General features: G+C 36.8%; 1 protein-coding gene across 2 annotated transcripts in view; it reads left to right on the top strand.

Annotated features, from left to right (window-relative positions):
• The window catches only part of LOC127641873 (kinase suppressor of Ras 2-like), a 116185-nt gene extending 95521 nt beyond the window's left edge, over positions 1-20664 (top strand). The window contains exons 17-21 of one of the 2 annotated variants that reach the window (XM_052124698.1): positions 4074-4170; positions 4595-4728; positions 13507-13638; positions 17589-17718; positions 18414-20664. In XM_052124698.1, coding sequence (XP_051980658.1) covers positions 4074-4170; positions 4595-4728; positions 13507-13638; positions 17589-17718; positions 18414-18560 — 640 coding nt within the window. In that variant the 3' untranslated portion in view covers positions 18561-20664. Of the gene's footprint in view, positions 1-4073; positions 4171-4594; positions 4729-13503; positions 13639-17588; positions 17719-18413 lie in introns of both variants that reach the window. The other variant, XM_052124690.1, reaches the window with a different exon arrangement.
• The last annotated feature ends 788 nt before the right edge of the window (positions 20665-21452 follow it).

Genomic DNA, 21452 nt, shown 5'->3' with positions numbered 1-21452 from the left:
TTTCCACAAAATTCTTTCATTTTTATATATATACATATACATATATATATATACACACATTACATGTATTGATCAAATTGAATACCAATATGAATTATAATTATTTTGGTCACACTTTATATTAAGTGTTTTTAACTACTATGTGCTAACATTGAAATACATATAATACAATGTATTTACTTTGTAATTATATGTTGTTCTGCAAAATTCTCACAAGATTCACTTTAGCTGCTACTGAGATTAAGGTACAGTAGGTTTAGGAGTAGGGGTAGGGATTGGGTTTAGAGTTAGGGTTAAGGGTGAGGGTTGGGTTAGGGTTAAGGTTAACAGTGTAACTACAAATGTAATTAATTGCAGGTACTTTAAATGTAAGTACAATGCAACAACATGTATGTACATAATAAGTACATTGTATCAAATGCTTTAGCACATAGTAGTTAAAGGCACCTAATAGAAAGTGGGACCATTAATTGCATGTAGTTGCTGGAAAAGCCCACAAAAAGAGAGAATTAAAAAACAGAAAACTAAAATCATTGAGTAGACAGTGCAAAAATGGCTTTAGATATCAATATCTTTTTCATTTTAATCATTGACCATAAGCTTATAACTACCCTCAGTTCACGGCAAATCTATAATTTTATTTTTTAGTAGACGTAGGGGCACTCACACAGAACAAAAGTTTTACATTCCGTTTAAGCAAATGTGTACATTTTTTATTGTTTGTCTATGTGCACATGCATCAAACAGATGTTGTTGGCCGTTGTGTCATGTGTCGCTGTTTTGCTGTTTCTTGCACCTTGAGAGTCGCATTTGTAAGACACCACGTTAAGTTAAAAGTAGTTTGACTTTTGTGATCTGTTCCATACTGTTGTGCTCCAACCAGCTCTTTTAATGCAAGAATGGGCTCTATTTATTGCTCATTAACAGCACTTTAATATATAGTGCAGTGCTGCCGGTTACCCAGAATTCTTTGCAGCTGGGGCAGATGGCTCTATTATTTCCTTGTTGCAGAATCTCAGAATTCAGTCTTAAAAACACAATTACTATAAAACGTGGAATGTCACGAAATTTGAGATATTTGGGATAAAATTAATGCATAAATGCAGTGCCTTGGGGCCCATATCAACGTGGTTGGCGCTGTCTTGCAGCTGGGAATCAATGTCATCCCACAAAAACAGGGGTGGAATTCCGAGTTCGCCCAGGAACCAAGGGCGGTGAGGGCCCAGACCACACCGATTTATGCACCATCACCCGTGCCTTCAAGGTCAGCTGATATCCCATCGACAGAGATGAAAGAACAGCTATACAACAATCTGGATCTCTTTGCTGCCTTAAATAAGGAGTGTGGGAGGACAGGGTTGGTACACAATTGAAATCATTGTTGCTCAGCCCATCTGCCTATGGCCACATCGACTACTGTTGACCGAGCAACTTGCAGCAGAGAAAAAGATCCAGGAAATGGAATAGGCAGGAATCATTGAGTCATCAAAAAAAGTCCATAGGACATCCCCGAAGTGCTGTTGCGGAAGAATTTTTCCTGCTGGCAGCTCTGTGTGGACTATCGGTGCCTTAACGGCATCACCAAAAAGGACTCATACCCTCTGCCCCACATCAATGTTACATTGGACTATATCGCTGGTTCCAGTTGGTTCAGCTCGCTGGATCTCTGCAGCAGTTCATGGGAGGTGGAGTTAGCCCTGGAGGCAAGACAGAAACCTTCACCATTGGCCATGAGCTATGGCAGTTTAATGTGATGCTGTTCGAGCTGTGCAATCCACCAGCCACATTCGAGAGGTTGGTGGAACGGATGCTGGAAACTGTGCCCCGCAGTTGTTGTCTCAATTACCTCAAGGACCTCTTGGTCCATGCTTGGAACTTTGAGGCTGCATGGCAAAACCTCCAGGAGGTCCTTGCGGCTATCTGCAGATCTGGCTTGAGACTGAACCCAAAGAAGTGCACACTGTTGCAGAGTTTTTGCTGGGGCATGTTGTTGGTGCCGCTGGGGTGGCCACGACCTAGCTAAGGTGACTGCCTTAAGAGACTGGCCCGTAACAAGCGACATCGGCGGATTGCGACCCTTCCATGGGCTGGCCTCAATCAATAGGTGGTTCATCCAGGACTTTGTTACAATCACCATCCCGCTGCACCAGCATTTCTCACATGAACACTACAGCTCAATGCGAGAACTTGAGCAAGGCATCAGGCCACGGCTCCAGCTGTTTGATTTTGTAGTTGTTGCTTTATATACAGTACCTGATAAGGTTAAGTAAACCCGGTGGTGCACTGGGTTTTTTTTCTGTCTTTTCCAATCAACTATATCTTATGTAGAAATGTATTCACTTTTACACTCTGATCAACAAGACCTCATAGCTTGCGTTAGTTGCTGCTTTCAACCTAATTTGACCAATTTTATCAAGATTAGATGACTTTGACCACAATGTTGTGTTTTTACATCTTAGACATTTCAGAAGGCCTGTCAATTTGGGAATGGAAAGTGCTGTTAAAAACAGGTGCTTCTTTAAAACTGGAGATGAGCAGTATTATTTATTTTCTCCTGCCACACATATTGTCGCATTTGTTTGGCTGCCAACAGATGCTGTGGTGCTTGGCATTAAAGGTTTATTTATTCCATAATATTATATGTATTTATTAACTTATACATTGATTTATTATAAATATATTTTTATATAATTTATTATATAATTTTATGAAACTGAGTGTTGCCATCCCGGATGCTAAACGGTCAATGCAGCTTTCCATTTATGCTAAAATAAACAACATATCATAGAGGCCAACTACTAACCATAGTTTACATGCCAGGCACCATATCTTATAGTGAAATTATGACTTTTCATGAATTTACTAATCTTTTAATGAAATCTGTGTTCCTAATAGGCCTATTGGTATTTTGTAGTATTCATTTAATAAAAAGTAAAAAGGCAGTACCTCCAATGTGTGTTGTGCAGAACAACACCCTTTAGCCGTTACCATATCAGCTATAGCACAACCTCTTGTACTTTATTGCTTTAATATAATTTCATCTTTATGTATATTTTTATTTTTTAGACAATATATTTAAATATATTTGGTGTAAAATCACTAGTGAAACATTTATTATTGCCTAAGCGTCACAATTTATTATTGCATGATTTTTTGTTTCCGTTAAAAAGGACAAAAGTTGCAATTGTTTATTCATAGTCTCTAATCATAGGAGAGCAGGCCCACACAGACCAATCTGAAGTATAATTGTCAGACAACCTGCTCTTTAAGAGTTAGAGCAATATAATATTGATTGTTTTTCTTTGCATTGTCTTGAGTGATTATACATTGATTGTTTTCCAAATCACCCCTGCAGTGTCAATTAAATATTTGGCTTTTGCTCACAAAGGCATCTTCAAATGTAGAACATAATTACACACAGAATGGCAGAGCCTTTTGTTATCTGGAATAGGTTGAACTGACATTTTTAGTGTTAACAGACAAAATGCAACGCATGCAGACATTTCCATATTGTTGGTATAAATATTGAGCTCAGCATTTGCGTTTTGACACTGCAGAGTTTTAGTGATGCTAAAAAGGAATCTCGTCCCATGCTGAATATGTACAAAGGGAGGAAGAGGGCAGCCACTGGCATTTTTGTCAGCGGGCACAGTAGTAGCTGAGGTGTAAGGGAGGTGGAGCGGTCTATTTCTACTCCTTTATTCGAAGGTGCAGCTCATGGAGAGATTACTTACCCAAAATGAAAATGATGTCATAATTTACTCAACCTTATATCGTGCCAAAACTGTATGAATTTCTTTCTTCTGTGGAACACAAAAGGAGATGTTCAGTAGAATTCTGAACGGAGACCTTCAGCTATCTGCACCATATCTGCATGGTTTATTGGTACAGTATATGTACATGACCCTGTTGTAGCATTTACTGTTCTTCTTTATGATTTAAAAAACTTTTTTTTTTAAACTCACAATGTACTCAAGTATCTTTTAAGTGTAGATTAAATGGACACATGTTGATGTCATGGTTCCATACCGTTGATGTCTCATATGTGGTTTTATGTGTATTCTCTGTTGTAGTTTGTGTAAGGGCAGGACCCTATACTCAGTGGTACGAGATGCAAAAGTCAGCCTTGATGTGAATAAGACCAGACAAATAGCACAAGAGATGGTGAAGGTAAGACCAATCAAGGCTGTTTTCTAAATGTCAATAAAAATGTATTCACATTTTTGCAAAACATACATTTTTTTCACACAATATTGTAGAGTTGGGACGCTTTCATAACTATACCTATTTAATAAACACCAGGGTCAGAAATTAAATGGGGGTCAGGGCAAAAATACCTCTGAAAGTGACAAAAATGCCTCTGAAATTCAAAATATGGGGCAAAAAATGTATTTCTCTATTCACACTCAATGTACATTACATATTACTGCATAAAGTTGATATTGATATTGATTTAAATTCACAATCTATTGAATTCTAGGGCAAATTTGACCCCCTTAAATGGAAACTGGCCCTGATCAACTCTCATCTAAAGCTATACATTTACTCCTTTACACGTACAGCATGTAATCACATTTAGACATTTTTATTATAGGGAATGGGCTACCTACATGCCAAGGGGATCCTTCACAAAGATATGAAGTCAAAGAATGTATTCTATGATAATGGGAAAGTGATCATCACAGATTTTGGCCTGTTCACAATATCTGGTGTTCTACAAGCAGGCAGGTAGGTCAAAACATACACTAATATGCACTTACTTAATTTTTTATTAATGATTAGACAATTTAAGTCATTTTAAGGGCAACTTCAGACATCAATTTGAACCCCGCACTAACTGATCTCTTTGCAGACAAAATATCTGTCCCAAAAAGTGGTGAGCTGCCTTGTTTTCTACTGCCTAAAGTAGGCAGCTGCTTTCTAAGGGGCTGTTCACCCCTAAAATCTTTTTGCGTCCTTTTTGGTATTGTTTTTCTATATAAACATAGAAATGATTGAAGGACATCTTGTTCCATTGCACCATGTTTTGCTGAACGCCACATTTTTAAGTCTACAGGCCCTATTTTGAGAGTGCTAGTTCTGAGTACAGCACTATGCCATTAATCATAAGCGCAAAGTCAATTGCCATCGCCATGCAGTTTGGGGCCATGTTATTCAGGAAGTCTAGGTGCAAGTGGTTTGGTGAAATCACCAATTGCGTATGCAAAGCGCTAACAGGCTGGCTCAAACTGAATTTCATTCTGAGGTTCTTCTCCGGTTATTGCAGCATGTGCATGCTATTATATTGTCCATTCCCTCAAGAACCAGTGATATATACAAAGACAGCACATTCTTAAGAAGTTGGTAGTGTGCATGGGCAGTAGGCAATGAATTAGAAGAATAGAGATATGGACTTACATTCTTTTAAGCATTAACTGCATCCTTGTTGAATATCAGGCATATTTATATGACAGTGTTGAATATCTCCTTTAGATTGCAGTATTATGTTGCTGTATACCATTTGGAACATTCTTCAGGAGGGCTCCTATAATGCTGTTTATATAGGTAGCTTACTAGATTTAAAAATAGAGCTAGATCTAAATCTAGAGTAGTCCCCTATATGAAAAGAGCTCTGCTCACAATATCTCTGTATTATCAGTGGAAGAGTGACAAATGTACAACCTTCCTCCCTGTACATGACAGGTCATTAAGAACCATAATGACTTTCATAACTGCTTATTAAAACCCCAAGCCTTTATTAAAAGAGTGTGGGCCACAAAGCTACAGTAAATGCAGTTTAACCTTCAATCCTCTCATAGTTCTTTATTAATATCTGTTCCACTGAGTTGAGGTAGCAACAGATGTTATAGACATACAAGTTTGTGGAGATCTCAAACTTGAGGGGAGGGAATTTATTTAATACAAAAAGGGCAAAAAATCTAACCAAAACTCACACAAAGGGGACAAAACAACAAAAACTACCCCTAAGTGGAAAAATACAAAGTAATAATCCAAGCTGGGGAGGGAAACAGGGAACAGGACCGACTGGACTGGAAAAGAGGAACCAGGGAAAGAGCAACAAGACCGACTGGCTGGACCGACAAGGGAGAACAAACAAGACTGGAAACAAGACAAACTTGCCCTGGACAGCAAATATGAGGAGACTAAAATAGGGAGAGAAATCAATAGGTTAACAAGACAGGGCAGGTGTGACTAATAAACTAATAATGGACAAACAAGGAGGCAGGGTATGATGCAAGACGGAGATACAGAAACAAAACAAAGCCACATGCTGTCACAAGACAAGACACCTGAATAGGCATGAGCACACATCGCCAAGACAATGAGGCAATATATGGCATGCCAACCAACAAACAAGATGAGAGAATGCGTACCAACACCAAACAAAGCGATGCCACACATTCTCACACTTAGCGAAACCTGAGTGTACATTGCGAGGCAAACACTGTCGATCCAATGTCGTTTGGCAGTATTGAAATCAAACCTGCCATGATGCATCTTGCCACGTTAATTGTATACTGTAAAAAAATTCAGTCATCTACTCACCCATTCAAAACCCCTTTGGCAGAACATCTTATTTTGTGTAAAAGTGAAAAATGAAAATCATAACAGTTTCAAACAACATAATCGGTGAGTACATTTTTCCATTTTTAGGTGAACTATGCCTTTAATTGAGGTGGCTCTTCCTTTGGTTGACTTCATTTCAGTTTAGATCTCAATTATAAATTCAGCACTTAGAATATTCAGTTTATTATGTTTTATGCCATTTTTTGTGAACTAATTAATTCTATTCTGGCAGTAAATATATAACGTGGTGGAGACCTTCGGTGTAATTTGATTTAGGATCGGGTTTCAAAATCAAGATCTTAAGTTATCATGAGCAAAAAAAAAAAACATTTCTCTCAGATCACAACTACAGCTAGCTGAGGGGAGTCTGGATTTAACATCCCAAACGAATCACCTCCACCTTCTTAATTGAGTTCCACATGCTCCTTTGAGATATGGATCTACATATATACTATCTCCATCCAAAGACAAAGACATGAAATAATCCTTTCTTTGTCACACTCCTTTGAATATGGAAATCCATGAAAATGTTTTGTTGCTCTCTTGCAATGAATGAAAAGGAAACATTGTCTTCTTTATGGCTGGCTGAACTCAAAGACATTCCTTCCTGCAGGCAAGGTCACTGAAGAAACACAAATGGTGGCAGATGTTTGATTTGTTTTGTAAACCTGTGACACACTCTATACATATTGATTATTTATCAGATTTGAAGATATTTTATATAGCAAATAAAATTGCAAATACAAGGTACCTGCCCCCATATGTATATATGTATATGGGGGCATATATAGTGTGGATAAACGTATATACTTATACATATATATATATATATATAATGAGAATACGATTTATTTTGCATAATGAGAATTGCTGGCAGGGTTGAATTGTTTTGAGAATAATGTCAAAATGCGAAAAATTACTTAATTACAGTAATGACGTGAGTAATGAAGCAATTTCTTAATTTAAATCAGCATGTATTCAAGGTAGTATAAAAACATTACAAATTAAATAATCTATACTACAGATTGAAATATAAGCATTATAATTTATTAATATTATTATTAATGAATATATCTAATCATTTATTTTCTTATACTGTATACTGTATGTATATATATATAAATACTGTATGTGCATAGACATTAATATATATATATATATATATATATATATATATATATATAAATACTGTATGTGCATAGACATTAATATATATATATATATATATATATATATTTATATAAAATCAGTAATAATAATAATATTAATAAACTGTCATTTAAAAATGTATTAAATTATTCTGTTTATATTGTACATTAAACAGTATATACACTGGCGGTCAAAAGTTTGGGATAAAGTATATATTTAGCTGTTTCAGAAGGAAATTGGTACTTTAATTCACCAAAGTGACATTCAACTGATCACAAAGTATAGTCAGGACATTACTGATGTAAAAAAACATCAGCACCATCACTATTTGAAAAAAGTCATTTTTTATCAAATCTAGACAGGCCCCGTTTCAAACAGCCATCACTCCAACAACTTATCCTTGAGTAATCATGCTAAATTGCTAATTTGGTACTAGAAAATCAATTGCCACTATATCAAACATAGTTGAAAGCTATTTGGTTCATTAAATGAAGCTTAACATTTTCTTTGTTTTTGTTTTTGAGTTGCCACATATGCTGGCATGTCTTAAGGTCAATATTAGGTCAAAAATGGCAACAACAAAAAACTGCATTCTCTAGAATCTCATCAGTCAATCATTTGTTTTGAGGAATGAAGGCTATACAATGCTTGAAATTGCCAAAAACTAAAGATTTTCAAGGTGTACACTACAGACTTTAAAGACAAAGGAAAACTTCTTCCTCTTTGTCTTCAACCTCTTACAAGGACAGAGAGAGATGTGGAAGGCCAGATGTACAACTAAACAAGAGGATAAATACATCAGAGTCTCTAGTTTGAGAAATAGACGCCTCACATGTCCTCAGCTGACAGCTTCATTGAATTCTACCTGCTGAACACCAGTTTCATGTACAACAGTAAAGAGAAGACTCAGGAGGACTTATGGGAAGAACTGCAAAGAAAAAGCAACTTTTGAGACAGAAAATCAAAAAGAAAAGGTTAGAGTGGGCAAAGAAACACAGACATTGGACAACAGATAATTGGAAAAGAGTGTTATGGATCTTAACCCCATTGAGCTTTTGGGATCAGCTAGACTGTAAGGTGTGTAAGAAGTACCAGACAAGATGGCCACATCTATGGCAAGTGCTGCAGGAAGTGTGGGGTGAAATGTCACATGAGTATCTGGACAAACTGACAGCAAGAATAACAAGGATCTGCAAAGCAGTCACTGCTGTACATGGAGGATTTTTTTTTATGAGAATTCTTTGAAGTAAAATTGTTTCAAATTGTAATAGTAATTTTCACATTATTAATGTCCTGATGACATCACTGTGACGATGAATAAAAGTACCAATTTCTTTCCTTAAGAGCAAAATCTGTACATTATTCCAAACTTTTGGCCACCAGTGTACAGTATATATATATATATATCATTGGCATTACTCATTATAAAAAAAAAATCTTGTTGCCAATATATACATTGTAATGCCAGAAAAAGCATTATATAAATGTAATATACAGTATTTACTGTATTCAGTTAATCCATCCATCCATCCATCGTCAACCGCTTATCCTGTGTACAGGGTCGCGGGGGGCTGGAGCCTATCCCAGCTAACATTGGGCGAAAGGCGGGGGACACCCTGGACAGGTCGCCAGTGTATTCAGTTAATATATATACAAATAATGACATACAATTTTTTTGTGATGAAATTTAAGGTGGGGTGGAATTGTTCTGAAAATAATGTCACAATGTAATATAATTATTAAAATAGTCTGAATGTTCTTTCAGTAAAATATAATTTCTTATTTTGATTTTGGACATGACCTGGACATGTTCTTGACAGGTTTCGTGAGTTTCACCCACATGTTTTAATTGCATTTGTTCCTTCAGTGCAGTCTCTTCTGTCAGTTAATTTTTTATTATTTTTGTTTTATATAACATTTTATATTTGATTTATTATATTTTATATATTTTATTATACTGATGACCGTGATGATGTTGATGCTGTTTTTGGCACTCGTCCAGTTTGTGTTTCTCGCCTCTTCGAAAATGTTTTCATTGGCATCCAAAGCAGTACATCAGCATCCCCAATGGAGCAATATTACACACACTCATACACATCGGCTCATCTGATTATGAGGCTGATTTTGCACAAGTGTACGTAAACAACAGTATGTTGCCAGTAATTACCAGGAAAGGCTACGTCTCCATAGTGACAGGTTTACATTGCAGCCATTGTTCATCAAGTCTGTTGGATGCGTGTTCTGATCAGCCCACCTCCACACCTCTGCAACCATGTGAATTATTATCAGTAGTTATTACGAGGAAAGGATAGTATTTGAGAATGGGAATTGCATGATCTAGCATAATTGCGCATTGTTTATCTGTACAGCTCAAGCCTGGCTCTCAATAGCATTAGTTATGTATTATGACTCAGGTCCTGACTGGGTATTGTAATAAGATCTGATTATTATGGGATTTGGTGTTGTTTGAAATAAAACATCCATCAAAGGGAACAACTAGCAGGTATGGAGTTTAGTGAAGCTGTGTACGCACTCATATTGAAGGATTAGTAAATGTCAGGGATGTTTAAGAGGGGCTGTGTGGGTTTGGGCCTTTTCGAGAGATGAAGTCATAGGAAATCTACATATATGATGGGATTTGACACACTAGCTGTTTTAAAGCACAGTTTCGGAATCAGACGGCAACACCATAGAACTGTCTAATGCATATTGCACACAAAAATGTAATCTTTCTGCTCCATTCTACAATTTTGGACAGTCAGGGTGCACAGGGTTTTATCAGTCCAACAGTAAACAAAGTTGTGCTTACAAGTTCCCAGTATAGTTTTTCAAGATACATGGACAGTCCGTGTTATTGCATGCCGCCAACACACAAGCAATCATTGTGCGCAAGCTTTGGACATGTCTATACAAGCTTGCAACCAAATGGTATACTTTGAAAGTCTGTGCACTCGATCGTGCATGAGACAAAACAGCAGGTGGAAAAACTTAGTACTGTATACCCTAGCATCAAGAAAGAAGTAGTCACTAGATTTGAGCCTAGTTTGAGTTTCTTGGCATTGAATATTTGGAAGATATGTGATGGGGTTTTGTTTGAGACATTCAGTAGACTCCTTGAGTACACTGTATTTATGATTTATATGTACGTTTTTAGAATTACCCACCCCTAAACATCACATAAAAGAGCGAGGACAGTGGTTGGTTGCCTTACATGTCACTCAGACCAGGTTTTCCAGTCTAAATCTGCAGTTCTTGGTAAGAATAAAAGCTGTAGTGTGGATGATACAGTATATTGGTAGTCAAAGTTTAGCTATGCGAGACTAACATTTGACTTGCGCTCATTATATTGGATTTATGTCAAGGAATATTGAGCTTTAAGGTTTTTTTGTGTGGATAATTCACTAAGAATGCTTCACACGCTGTTTTATAATGGTCTTCTCCATTATTTGACCAATGTGCTTTACAACTAAATCTATAAAACACAATTCTACAGTAGAATAAGACTTAAAAAAACAATAAAACAGTAAGACAAAACACATTAGGCAACATTAAAAGCCAGAGAGAAAAACTACGTTTTTAGCAAAGATTTAAAAACCAACAATGTCGGAGCAGATCTTATGTGTATTGGCAAACTGTTCCAAAGCTTGGGTCCAGCTTTGGCAAAAGCACATTCACCACTTTGCTTCAGTTTAGACCTGGGTACAATAAGCAGTCTTCGAGCTAAGAGCTCTGGTGGGATTATATGTACTAAGTAGGTCAGAGGGTTAAGATGGAGCTAAGTTGTTTAAGGACTTATAAACAAATAAGATAACTTTAAAATCGTTTCTGAAGCAGACTGGTAGCCAGTGTAGCGAGGCTAAGATAGGTGTAATATGTTCACTCTTCTGAAGACCTTTCAAGAGTCTTGCCACCGCATTCTGGATCATTTGTAGAAGGACCAAAGATGAGTTTATTCTGTAATACAGGGAATTACAGTAGTCTAAATGGGATGTAACAAACACATCTTTCAAAATCTCTTGTAGAAAGAAATGGCTGAACTTTAGCTAAAAGATGTAAATGGAAAAAAGTAGATCTAAAAACTGAATTTATCTGTTTGTCTGATTTAAGATCCCAAATTCTATACACATGATTTAGCTTGGGAGGCAAGGTGGCTTAAATTAAAATTGTGGGTAGCAGTACCATCAGTGAGACCAAACAAGACAATCTCAGTTTTATTTTCATTTAAATCTAAAAAGTTTGAGGACAGCTATAATTTTATGTCCTTCAGAGGCAAATAAATCTGGGTATCGTCAGCATAACAATGGAAGGATACACCATGTTTCATAAAAATAAATCTGATTGGAAGCACATATAAGGAAAAAATAACAGGGGCGAGAATGGAACCTTGGTGAACCCCCACAGAAGATGTGCTACAGAGGACGTGAAGATTGTCTAGGCTGATTGAAAACCCTCTATCTGTCAGATAAGAATAAAACAAAGTGAGAACAGTTCCCTTCATACCCACACAGTGCTTGAGATGAGATTTAAAGATTCCTTAGATAAAAGATCAGTTATGCACCAAGCATAAACGTTGAAGTCCCCAAGAATTAAAAGTCTACCATGATTTGTGATAATTCCACCTAGAAATCAGCAAACTCATCGATAAATTCCTTGATAGGTTTTGGAGGTCTGTAAACCAGCATGACCACCACTGGGTTTACAGTGTTAATTTGAAACATTTGTAATTCGAAACTATGGAAAGCATCTGTCGGTAGGGGCCAACACTGAAATTTGTTTTTAAAAAGTCCTCCACCCCATCCCGTGGTCCATGGGGAGTTAATAAACATACAGTATAGTACTGAGGCATGAGTTCTGAGAAAGGGATTGGTCTGAATGTCTTATTTACCAGTGATCGAGTGTTTATCAACGCCATCCTGGTAAACCCCACATCGTAAACCGGCTGTGTTTCCTGACATAGCAGGCAAAGATTGCAGGGATTTACTTTTCCATGGCAAATCTGGGGCGATACACCCAAAGAGGATCTGATGGTAGAATCTGAGGCAACAGGTAGAATCCAGTGTTATGGCTCCTCCAAGGAGTGCCAGGAAATGAATTGATCATAGCCCAAGGTAAAGGCAACAGAGAACGGGCAAGATTGAGATGCCAACCGAGTTGCCAGATATGACTTCAACTTGAGAGCGGTAACTCCTTGCTTTCCGCGTCTTCTGCGATTGCAACATTTCCTCCGGGGAATATAATAGTGGTGGCGGCACAGGTAAGCAGGTGTGTTTGCTAGGAAGGGGGGGAGGACAGGAGCATGGTGCTCTTAGAGTGTTGTTAGATAGACTTTGGAAGGTATATTGAATGTCAAAAAGCTGTGTACGGTCATAGACCAGCAGAGTAGTAATTTGCAGAGTTAAAAGGAATATAAAAAGTACAAGATCAAACAGAGCTCCCGGTAGATGGCATGCCACACACACTGGCAGCATCTTGCTCATGGAATAAGAACCGGAATTCAGTGTACAAAAAACAAAGCACAATCTATATAATGAGCTTGTTTTACATAGAAAGAAGACCTGTTTGCATGGAATGACAATGACTTTATTGAAATATTCCAGACACAGCGCTATTTCAGCACTGATCACATCTCCTTAAACTAAATTGCAGGTGGGTAGGGCTAAAATACCATGCACAGAAATGGTGCAACCATTTAGTGAACTCACCCACCAGTGTGTTGTGGTTGATCATGTTTTATAATTCAAGTCTCTCTCTGTCTCTATCTTTGTTTATGTCTCTCTATCTCTCAAGTAGGAGAAAGGATAAGTTGCGGATCCCAAGCGGCTGGCTGTGTCATCTCGCTCCTGAGCTCATCCGTCAGCTCTCCCCGGAGACGGCAGAAAACCAGCTTCCTTTCTCCAAACAGTCTGATGTGTTTGCCTTTGGGTGGGTCAACCCTCTGCCCCCGCTCAGCACCTGTATTCTCGCTCTCACCAGATCTCTGCCTTTTATCACTCAGAAGCCAAGTTTATTCACAAAATTAAGCTTTTGACCATCACCATGCCCTTATAGTGTCAGTCAGCATTCATTTGGGATAATTGACCTAATTAACCATTTCACAATGTATATGTATTATGTAGTGATGAAGTCATCAAATCAGAAAGGTTAAAACACATGGCAATACTATGGAAGCTTTTTGTTAATGAAATTATTAATTGGGTGGCAGGGGCTAGTTGTCACACTTTTTACCCCAGTAAATAATTTCTCAGGCTAGGTCAATTTCAGGTCTAGTTAATTGAACATACGTTGACCTTTAGTGACAACATGTCCCAATAGTGAGGCATATTGTGAGACACTATATGGGGCAAGTTGTCACAATGTAACTGGCATGGAAACCAGTGGCTTTTGTTTCATGTTAACATTTAGGGTGATGGGGGAATGTGTCCCCTCCATCACCAACAACAAAACACCTCTCTTTAAATCTGCACCTGCATTAAGCTGCCCATTACAAATAAACCCTCACCTATCATATCACTTTTGAAAATATGGATTAAAACACTGGAGTTTATGAAGTCTGCATGTACTTTTTGGAGCTTCACGTTTTTGGCACTAATTCATTTTCATTTTATGTAGCTAGAGAGCTGAGATATTCTTCTAAAAATCACAATTTGTGTTCTGCAGAAGAAAGTCATACACATCTGGGATGGCTTGAAGGTGAGTAAATGATGAGAGAATTTTCCTTTTTGGGTGAAAAATCCTGTTAAGTTTACTTCAGGGGAAAATTGAAATGCTACAAAGAGCGGTATCATGGAATCGATTCTCCAGTGCTGTGCCTCCACCAATCAGATTGTATACATTAAAGACCATTTGCAAAACTGGAGCTCCATCTGTAGTTAATTCTACCTGACCCGGCCCTTTCCAGAGGCTGTGAGCGTGTGGGCCAAATGGATAAAATAATGGATGGATGGATGACTAAAGAAATGAAGGAATGCTGCTCTGTTGGGTCCTAACGCAATTGCGTCCTCAGCTGTTCTCTCCATATGGAGGCTCTGTCACACTGTCACTCGATGGGAGCCAAATACAGCACCCATGCAACTGCCCAGCTGGTCACACTAAAGGGACACTACCTAGAGGTGACCCTACGGCAATTCTCCCTTTTGTCCCTTCTGCCTCCTCTTCATTTGCGTTGTTCTCTTGGAATGTGTTATTTTAATGCAACAGAGTTCATCGTGGCTTTTAACAGCAGTAGCTGTGTCATTATGTGGGGTATGTTATGCAAATAATGCTTTTATGTTCGGTTTTGTGGACTTTTTGTAATTTGTTATATGGTGCACACTGTACAGCAGGGCTCTTCAACTACTTCCTTGCAGGGGCCAGATTATCTAGATGAAAATGTGACGGGGAGCAAACTTTTGATACTCCGTATTATCATTGTAACTCTGCCATCATTGGTGTGTGAATGGGTGAATGAGACGCAGTGTAAAGCGATTTGAATTCCGCTAAGGTTAAAAAGGCGCTATATAAGTGCAGACCATTTAACATTTGATTTGTGCAGACAGTTCATGTACATGAAAACACAGATTCACTGATTATAGTCCCTGAGTTGCATTTTCGGTCTTTAGGTCAAACCATGTATTTAAACGTTGCTGTTTATTACAAATTTTTGTTATATAAATTAGGGTGTTTTGTAGTTGTATTAGTTGGATTTAGTGTAAATGTATGTTCAAGTTTAATACTGTCAAAACTAAATATGATAAAAAATGTATAGAATATTGTAAATGGGATAATGAGGGAATAACACACACCTGGCCATGGAACAGCTGAGCAGCCAATTGTCCCATTACTTTTGGTCCCTTAAAAAGTGGGAGGCACATATACAAACTGTTGTAATTCCTACACCGTTCACCTGATTTGGATGTAAATACCCTCAAATTAAAGCTGAAAGTCTGCAGTTAAAGCACATCTTGTTCGTTTCATTTCAAATCCATTGTGGTGGTGTATAGAGCCAAAAAGATTAGAATTGTGTCGATGTCCCAATATATATGGACCTGACAGTATTATTCTCATAGTTGAAAAAAATTATTGCCCCTTTAAGTACTGTTGCTTAAATGTAGTTAGCTGCTTTTTCTGTAGCTAACTGCATTTTCAAATGGTTTGCTTGATTGCAGTTTAACAACTTAATGAGTATCTTGTAGCTTGGCAAGCTAGAGTTCCAAAGTAGCTTCCCCAACACTGACACTGACCAATATGTTATGATGTGACTCAGTCTTGCAAAAGCCACTTCAATTCTATCATTATTTCAGACAAATATTAGATAGTGGTATATTTTTAGTTTGGTTTTAAATAGCAGAGCTTAGATGATTTGGCTTTTAGCAGAGCTCTTGTCTCAATGATTGATAATTAGCTCATAAGTGTGGTTTAATAAACTTTAACACGAGTGTACTCTTTAGCGCAGAATACCATATTTTTCAGCAGTCAACAACTCCTCAAAGTGATTTATTAATTATCTTGGATGACTTTTAACGATATCAGCTACACAGAATGCAAAGTAGAGCACCAGAATTGTTTTAATAAAGCTTTTAACCTGCCGTATTGTGGCCCGTCAGGGAAGCCCTTACAAATCTTCAGGTGCCCTCGTCGCACACTCAAACTACTTGTGAGGATTTCCAGTTGACTTTCTATTGTTCTTAAATTAATCATTTTAATTGTTGATCTATTTATATCTTTTAAGATTTTAACAAATACACCATTTATAAAACTTTTTTTTATTCAGTTCTATGAGATTTTACTGTATTTGTGGGGATGTTGTCAGTAATTTACCCCTCACAATATAGAGATCAAGTACACAAATTCAAACACACATATGTGGGGCTCTGGGATAGTTGTCACACAGGGAAGTTGTCACTAGGGTTTGATCTCAGTAGCGGTTCAGTTTGGAGAGTTTTTAGAGGTTTTGTATGTTGATTTCAAACACCTAATGTAGCTCAAAAACTAATTTTTTTGTAATTTTTTTTTTACCCTCCAATATAAATGTTCTCTATCATACTATTTTTGTATAGCTCTTGGGTAAGCAAGTGAATGTTATCAGACCACACTGGCATACATTAAGACAAGAGTCAATCATACTATGAAGGCAGATTTTTACCGAAAGGTTTAAATGTGTTCTAAGGACTTAAGAACAGGGCATGTTGCCACATTTTTATTGGGGCAGGTTGTCACTTGTGTTTTAAATGTCATAAATGTATACAATTTATTAATTAAAGTATTTGTTGACCAAAACAATGTTTTGTTATTTTTGCATATTACCTTTTCCATTTTTGTTGTTTCATTAATAATGTTGTGCTTCATAATTGTTTTACTTAGACAATTTGTCCGAAAAGCCTACTATAGGCTGTTTAATGCAGTGTAGATTTAAAGAGAGGTATAGATTTTAAATTTTTTTTTGGTGGTTGTGAAGGGGGATGATTGGGGAATATTCCCCACTATTGGGGCAAGTTGTCACAAAAGGTTAACATCCTGCTTAAAATGGTGAAAATATTCAAAAGAGTCTCTTTCTTTCTTTCCTTTTATTTATTTAATTATTAAATTATTTATTTGTTTGTTTTTAGCCAAAACTTTGAGTTATGTGGCTATGTAGTAACTGACCCTGAGAAATATTCACTGGACTAAAAATTGTGAACACTAGCTTTGGGTTTTATCTATTTGTAAGGACTGTTTATTGTTCTTAACTTGAACAAAATACAATTAAGAATTGTATATGTTTTTGGATTTAATGTAATTTAAATAAATATATATATATATATTAGTTAAAGACATTATTTGGCCATTTACAAACATTTGATTAAAAAGCATTGTGAGACAAGACACACAATAACTCTCAGTGTCATATGTTTCAGCACAATCTGGTACGAGCTCCATGCACGTGAGTGGCCCTTTAAGAACCAGCCGGCTGAAGTCATTATATGGCAGGTGGGGAGCGGAATGAAGCCCAACCTCACTCAGATCGGAACGGGCAAGGAGATATCCGTGAGTGTTTCCCTATGAATATCAGCTATTAATCTTGTTCATCATTTACTCACTCTTGTGTCTTTCCAAACCTGTATGACTTTCTTTCTTTTGTGGAACACAAAGGGATATAAGAAGTTGAATCGAATATTTAGACTGCCATAAAATGAAATTGAATTGGGACTGGAGCTGTCAAGCTCCAAAATGGATTAAAATGCTTCTTGAAAGTACCATAAATGTAGTCCATACGAGTTGTGTGCTATATTCCAAGTATTCTGAAGCCATATGATACATTTGTGTGATGAAAAGACCAAAATTGTAACTGTTATTCGATGAAAATCTTCCCTTCAGACGGAGGTCTCAAAACACATTTGCACTTACGCTCAATTCAAAACATTCAAATGAGGTACATTCGCATGGTCCTGACACACATCTTTGCACACCATGTTTGAGTGAGCACAAGCCATCGTATGGCTTTAGAAGACATGGATAATAGTGCATGAGTCACATATGGCTGGTTTGTCATCTGTGAAGCTTGAAACCCCTATTAATCTTCCACTTTCTCTGCACGGGAAAGAGCAGCCTGGATATTCTGCGTAACACCTCCTTTTGTGTTCCACTGAAGAAAGATGGTCAAACGGGTTCAGAACATCATGACATTTAGATCACATTTAGGACCAGAACCTAGAAATCCTATTTTCTTCCATCTCGTGTAGGACATCCTGCTATTCTGTTGGGCGTATGAGCAGGAAGAGCGGCCCAGCTTCTCCAAGCTGGTGGAACTACTGGAGAAACTCCCAAAACGCAACCGTCGCCTGTCTCACCCAGTACACTTCTGGAAATCAGCTGAGTATGTCAAATGAGCTAAGCTCAAAGCGCCTCAAAAGCTCAAAGCGCCTGTTTATAAAACAAACAAAAACATACAATAAAACGCGAAACAATCGTGAAGTAACATTAATGTTAAAATGAAGACTCTAACCTAACCAGAGTCCCTTCTGGATTGTGCATGCATTCTGCTGTATTTAGCAACGTTTCCTAAAGGCAGTGATCATTTCGCATACTCAGAGCACACAACTTCATAAAAGGGAGATGTTTTCATTTTTGGCTTTTTTGATCTGTTTTGCATATATCAAATGCTTGTGATTTATTTCTCATTATTATCTTTCGGTGAATGTTTTTTCTTTCGTTCAACCACATAGTTTTGAGTCGACAATGCATTTTTATAAACAACTGAATCTGGTTTTATTATAAGTGAGTTTTTGTCTGTATTGTTTTTGCTTTGTTTTTTAGTCATGGAATGAATGTATTTATTTTAAGATTTGAAAAATGTACCCTTCAGAATTCTTTTAAACTTGTTTATTTTCTATCATTCACCGTGCACCAGTGTTTCACAGAATTCCATCATGCCATTTATTTTTATGTGTGGCCATTCCAATTACAAAGATTTATCGTAACAGAGGCGGGCGCTGATTCCAAGAATGTGAAGAATGTTTCTCCCTTCCTGTCAATTGTGCGTTCGCAGAATTGCACCGTAATTAATGTGCCAAAGGCTTTGTCTCCGGAAGGCACCAGCGTATGTATATTATCGACACTTGAATTGTATCATGCCTAACTGTGACAAAACAGAATTACCTGGTGTAACCTGCTATTCCTGAGCCTACGAAAATGAAAAGGGATAGATATAGCCAACTGTATCTATCACACTTACAAACCTTTTTATTATCAATGCATACTTAAGAATGTTTTAGCATAATTTAAAGCTTTGCGTTGTTTGTACAAGGCTACACATTCTTGTATTGTAGATATGCGTAACTGTGCACTTTTCACCGTCACGACATTTGTGTATTATTTCACATCACATCTCATTAAAATTACTGTTGCATGTTGCAAGTTATGGAGAGTCCATGTTGTAACAGAACGCTGATCATGTCGAATTGAGTGTGAAGGTTCGAATTCAGTCTCTTTAAGTTGGTGTCGCTAGCTCGGTATGGCTTAAAACGAATCGCTAAAATGCTTATTGCCGTCTCAGCACAGTGCACTCTGGGTACAGACAATCTACTCACATGTAAAGCCATGGTTTATGGGTCATAAACTTGTTCGCAAAACTTGCTGCTGCTTATTTTCAAAGTGCTCAAAGTTTATTTTAGGATCACAAAAATACAGAAATTGTCAAGTGGGCGTTTATTTTTGTACGGTTGACCGTTTTTACATGCATGAGTACATTTTTAAGGGGATCTGTTAAATGTTAAGACCTCCAGAATGGTATCATACAAAGTAGTTTTACTAAACTTAATACAACAAATTAATGAAATAATAAAAATGATGTTAAAGTCTACTGTATATCAGGCCTAGCGAGGCACAGTTTTAAACCTATAAATAAATGACTGTGCTATAATGTTTATAATTATTTTTAAACGGGATCCACGAGTGTGTGGACAGTGTTTTAACGAAATTCATGGAAATGAAAGTAAGAAGAAAATCTGATCTTTTTATCAACCATTATTAGCAGCACCCATATAAGGTCTTTTTAATAGCCTGTGGACTTTGCTTAATAATCTGTTGCTGTAGTTAATATTACAATCTTAAAATCCGACCTCATTGCCATCTTCTATATTTCTGCCACATTATGAATGTATGAACTGTGTTCTGTGTGTATGTGTGTTATTTTCATCTTTTTCTTGCTAGCCACGTTTATTTGGTGGTCATTGATTAATTATGAACACTTCCATCGCTCTGGTTTTAATTTTTAAATTTAATAAATTTTTTCTGATATTGTGTGCGTGTCTTTGCAGATTTATTTGATGGCCTCCATGATTGAGTTTTTTTTTTTTTTTTGTAAATGTATTTCTTGTAAGTATATATAAAAGCTTGTATTTACTGATGCCTTATGGTCCATGGCTTAGCGACTGGTACTCATCACAAGCTCTTTCTTTGCACTCATCCTTTATGAAAATATATGAAAATAAAAAGGTGTTGATTTTGGACATTTGTTTTTCTGTTCGTCATTTCTTTTACTCCTTGTCATGATTCATGTTTTATGTTGTCAGAAATTATAAAGTACATTGTGTAAAATCTTTAAAAATGAAATTTTTAAATAATATACCATATTTATTTATTTGATAAAGTGTTAAATGGTTAAAATATTTGCTGATATTTTATTGAGTTGGATCGAGAGAAAATAAAAGCTTTTGCTAAAATATTTTATTGTAGCATAAGTAAAAAGTCGCTAAAATAAACCATAAATCCTCATACTACTTTTTACAAAATGCAATATATTCACAATTAACAAATTATGTTTATTTAAAGCATAAATTATAAGTACAGATTAGAAATAAACAGACATGATTACATTAAACAGGCCTCTGACCTATCATTTACAACACTGGAACTCAAAGCATATCAAAGCAATGAATCAAGACTTCTATTGAGGCAACTTCCACACTGATACATTTTCCTTTGAAAATGCATTGAATTTGCTATGATTATGCCTCTCATCCTTCCTGAAACTGAAAATTGGAGAGTTTCAAAAATGCTGTCTAGTACCTGAGATTAGTAAATCTCCATCAAACTGAGATTTCAATCCAAAATGTGTTAGTGTGGATGTGGGCCGAATCTAGCTGGCAGGTTTGAGTCAAGAAGGAATATTTTCCCTTCAAACATCCAGAGCTATAACTCTTTTGTATGTCTAAGAATCTTGGTTATAGACACCATGTGAATGCAGATGTCAAAGGCCACACCTATAATGGCTAGTCTTT

The sequence above is a fragment of the Xyrauchen texanus genome, chromosome 4 (genome assembly GCF_025860055.1).
Source record: "Xyrauchen texanus isolate HMW12.3.18 chromosome 4, RBS_HiC_50CHRs, whole genome shotgun sequence".
Taxonomy (NCBI): Eukaryota; Metazoa; Chordata; class Actinopteri; order Cypriniformes; family Catostomidae; genus Xyrauchen; species Xyrauchen texanus.
Note: the sequence above shows the minus strand (reverse complement) of the source record. Positions and strands in the feature narration are given on the sequence as shown.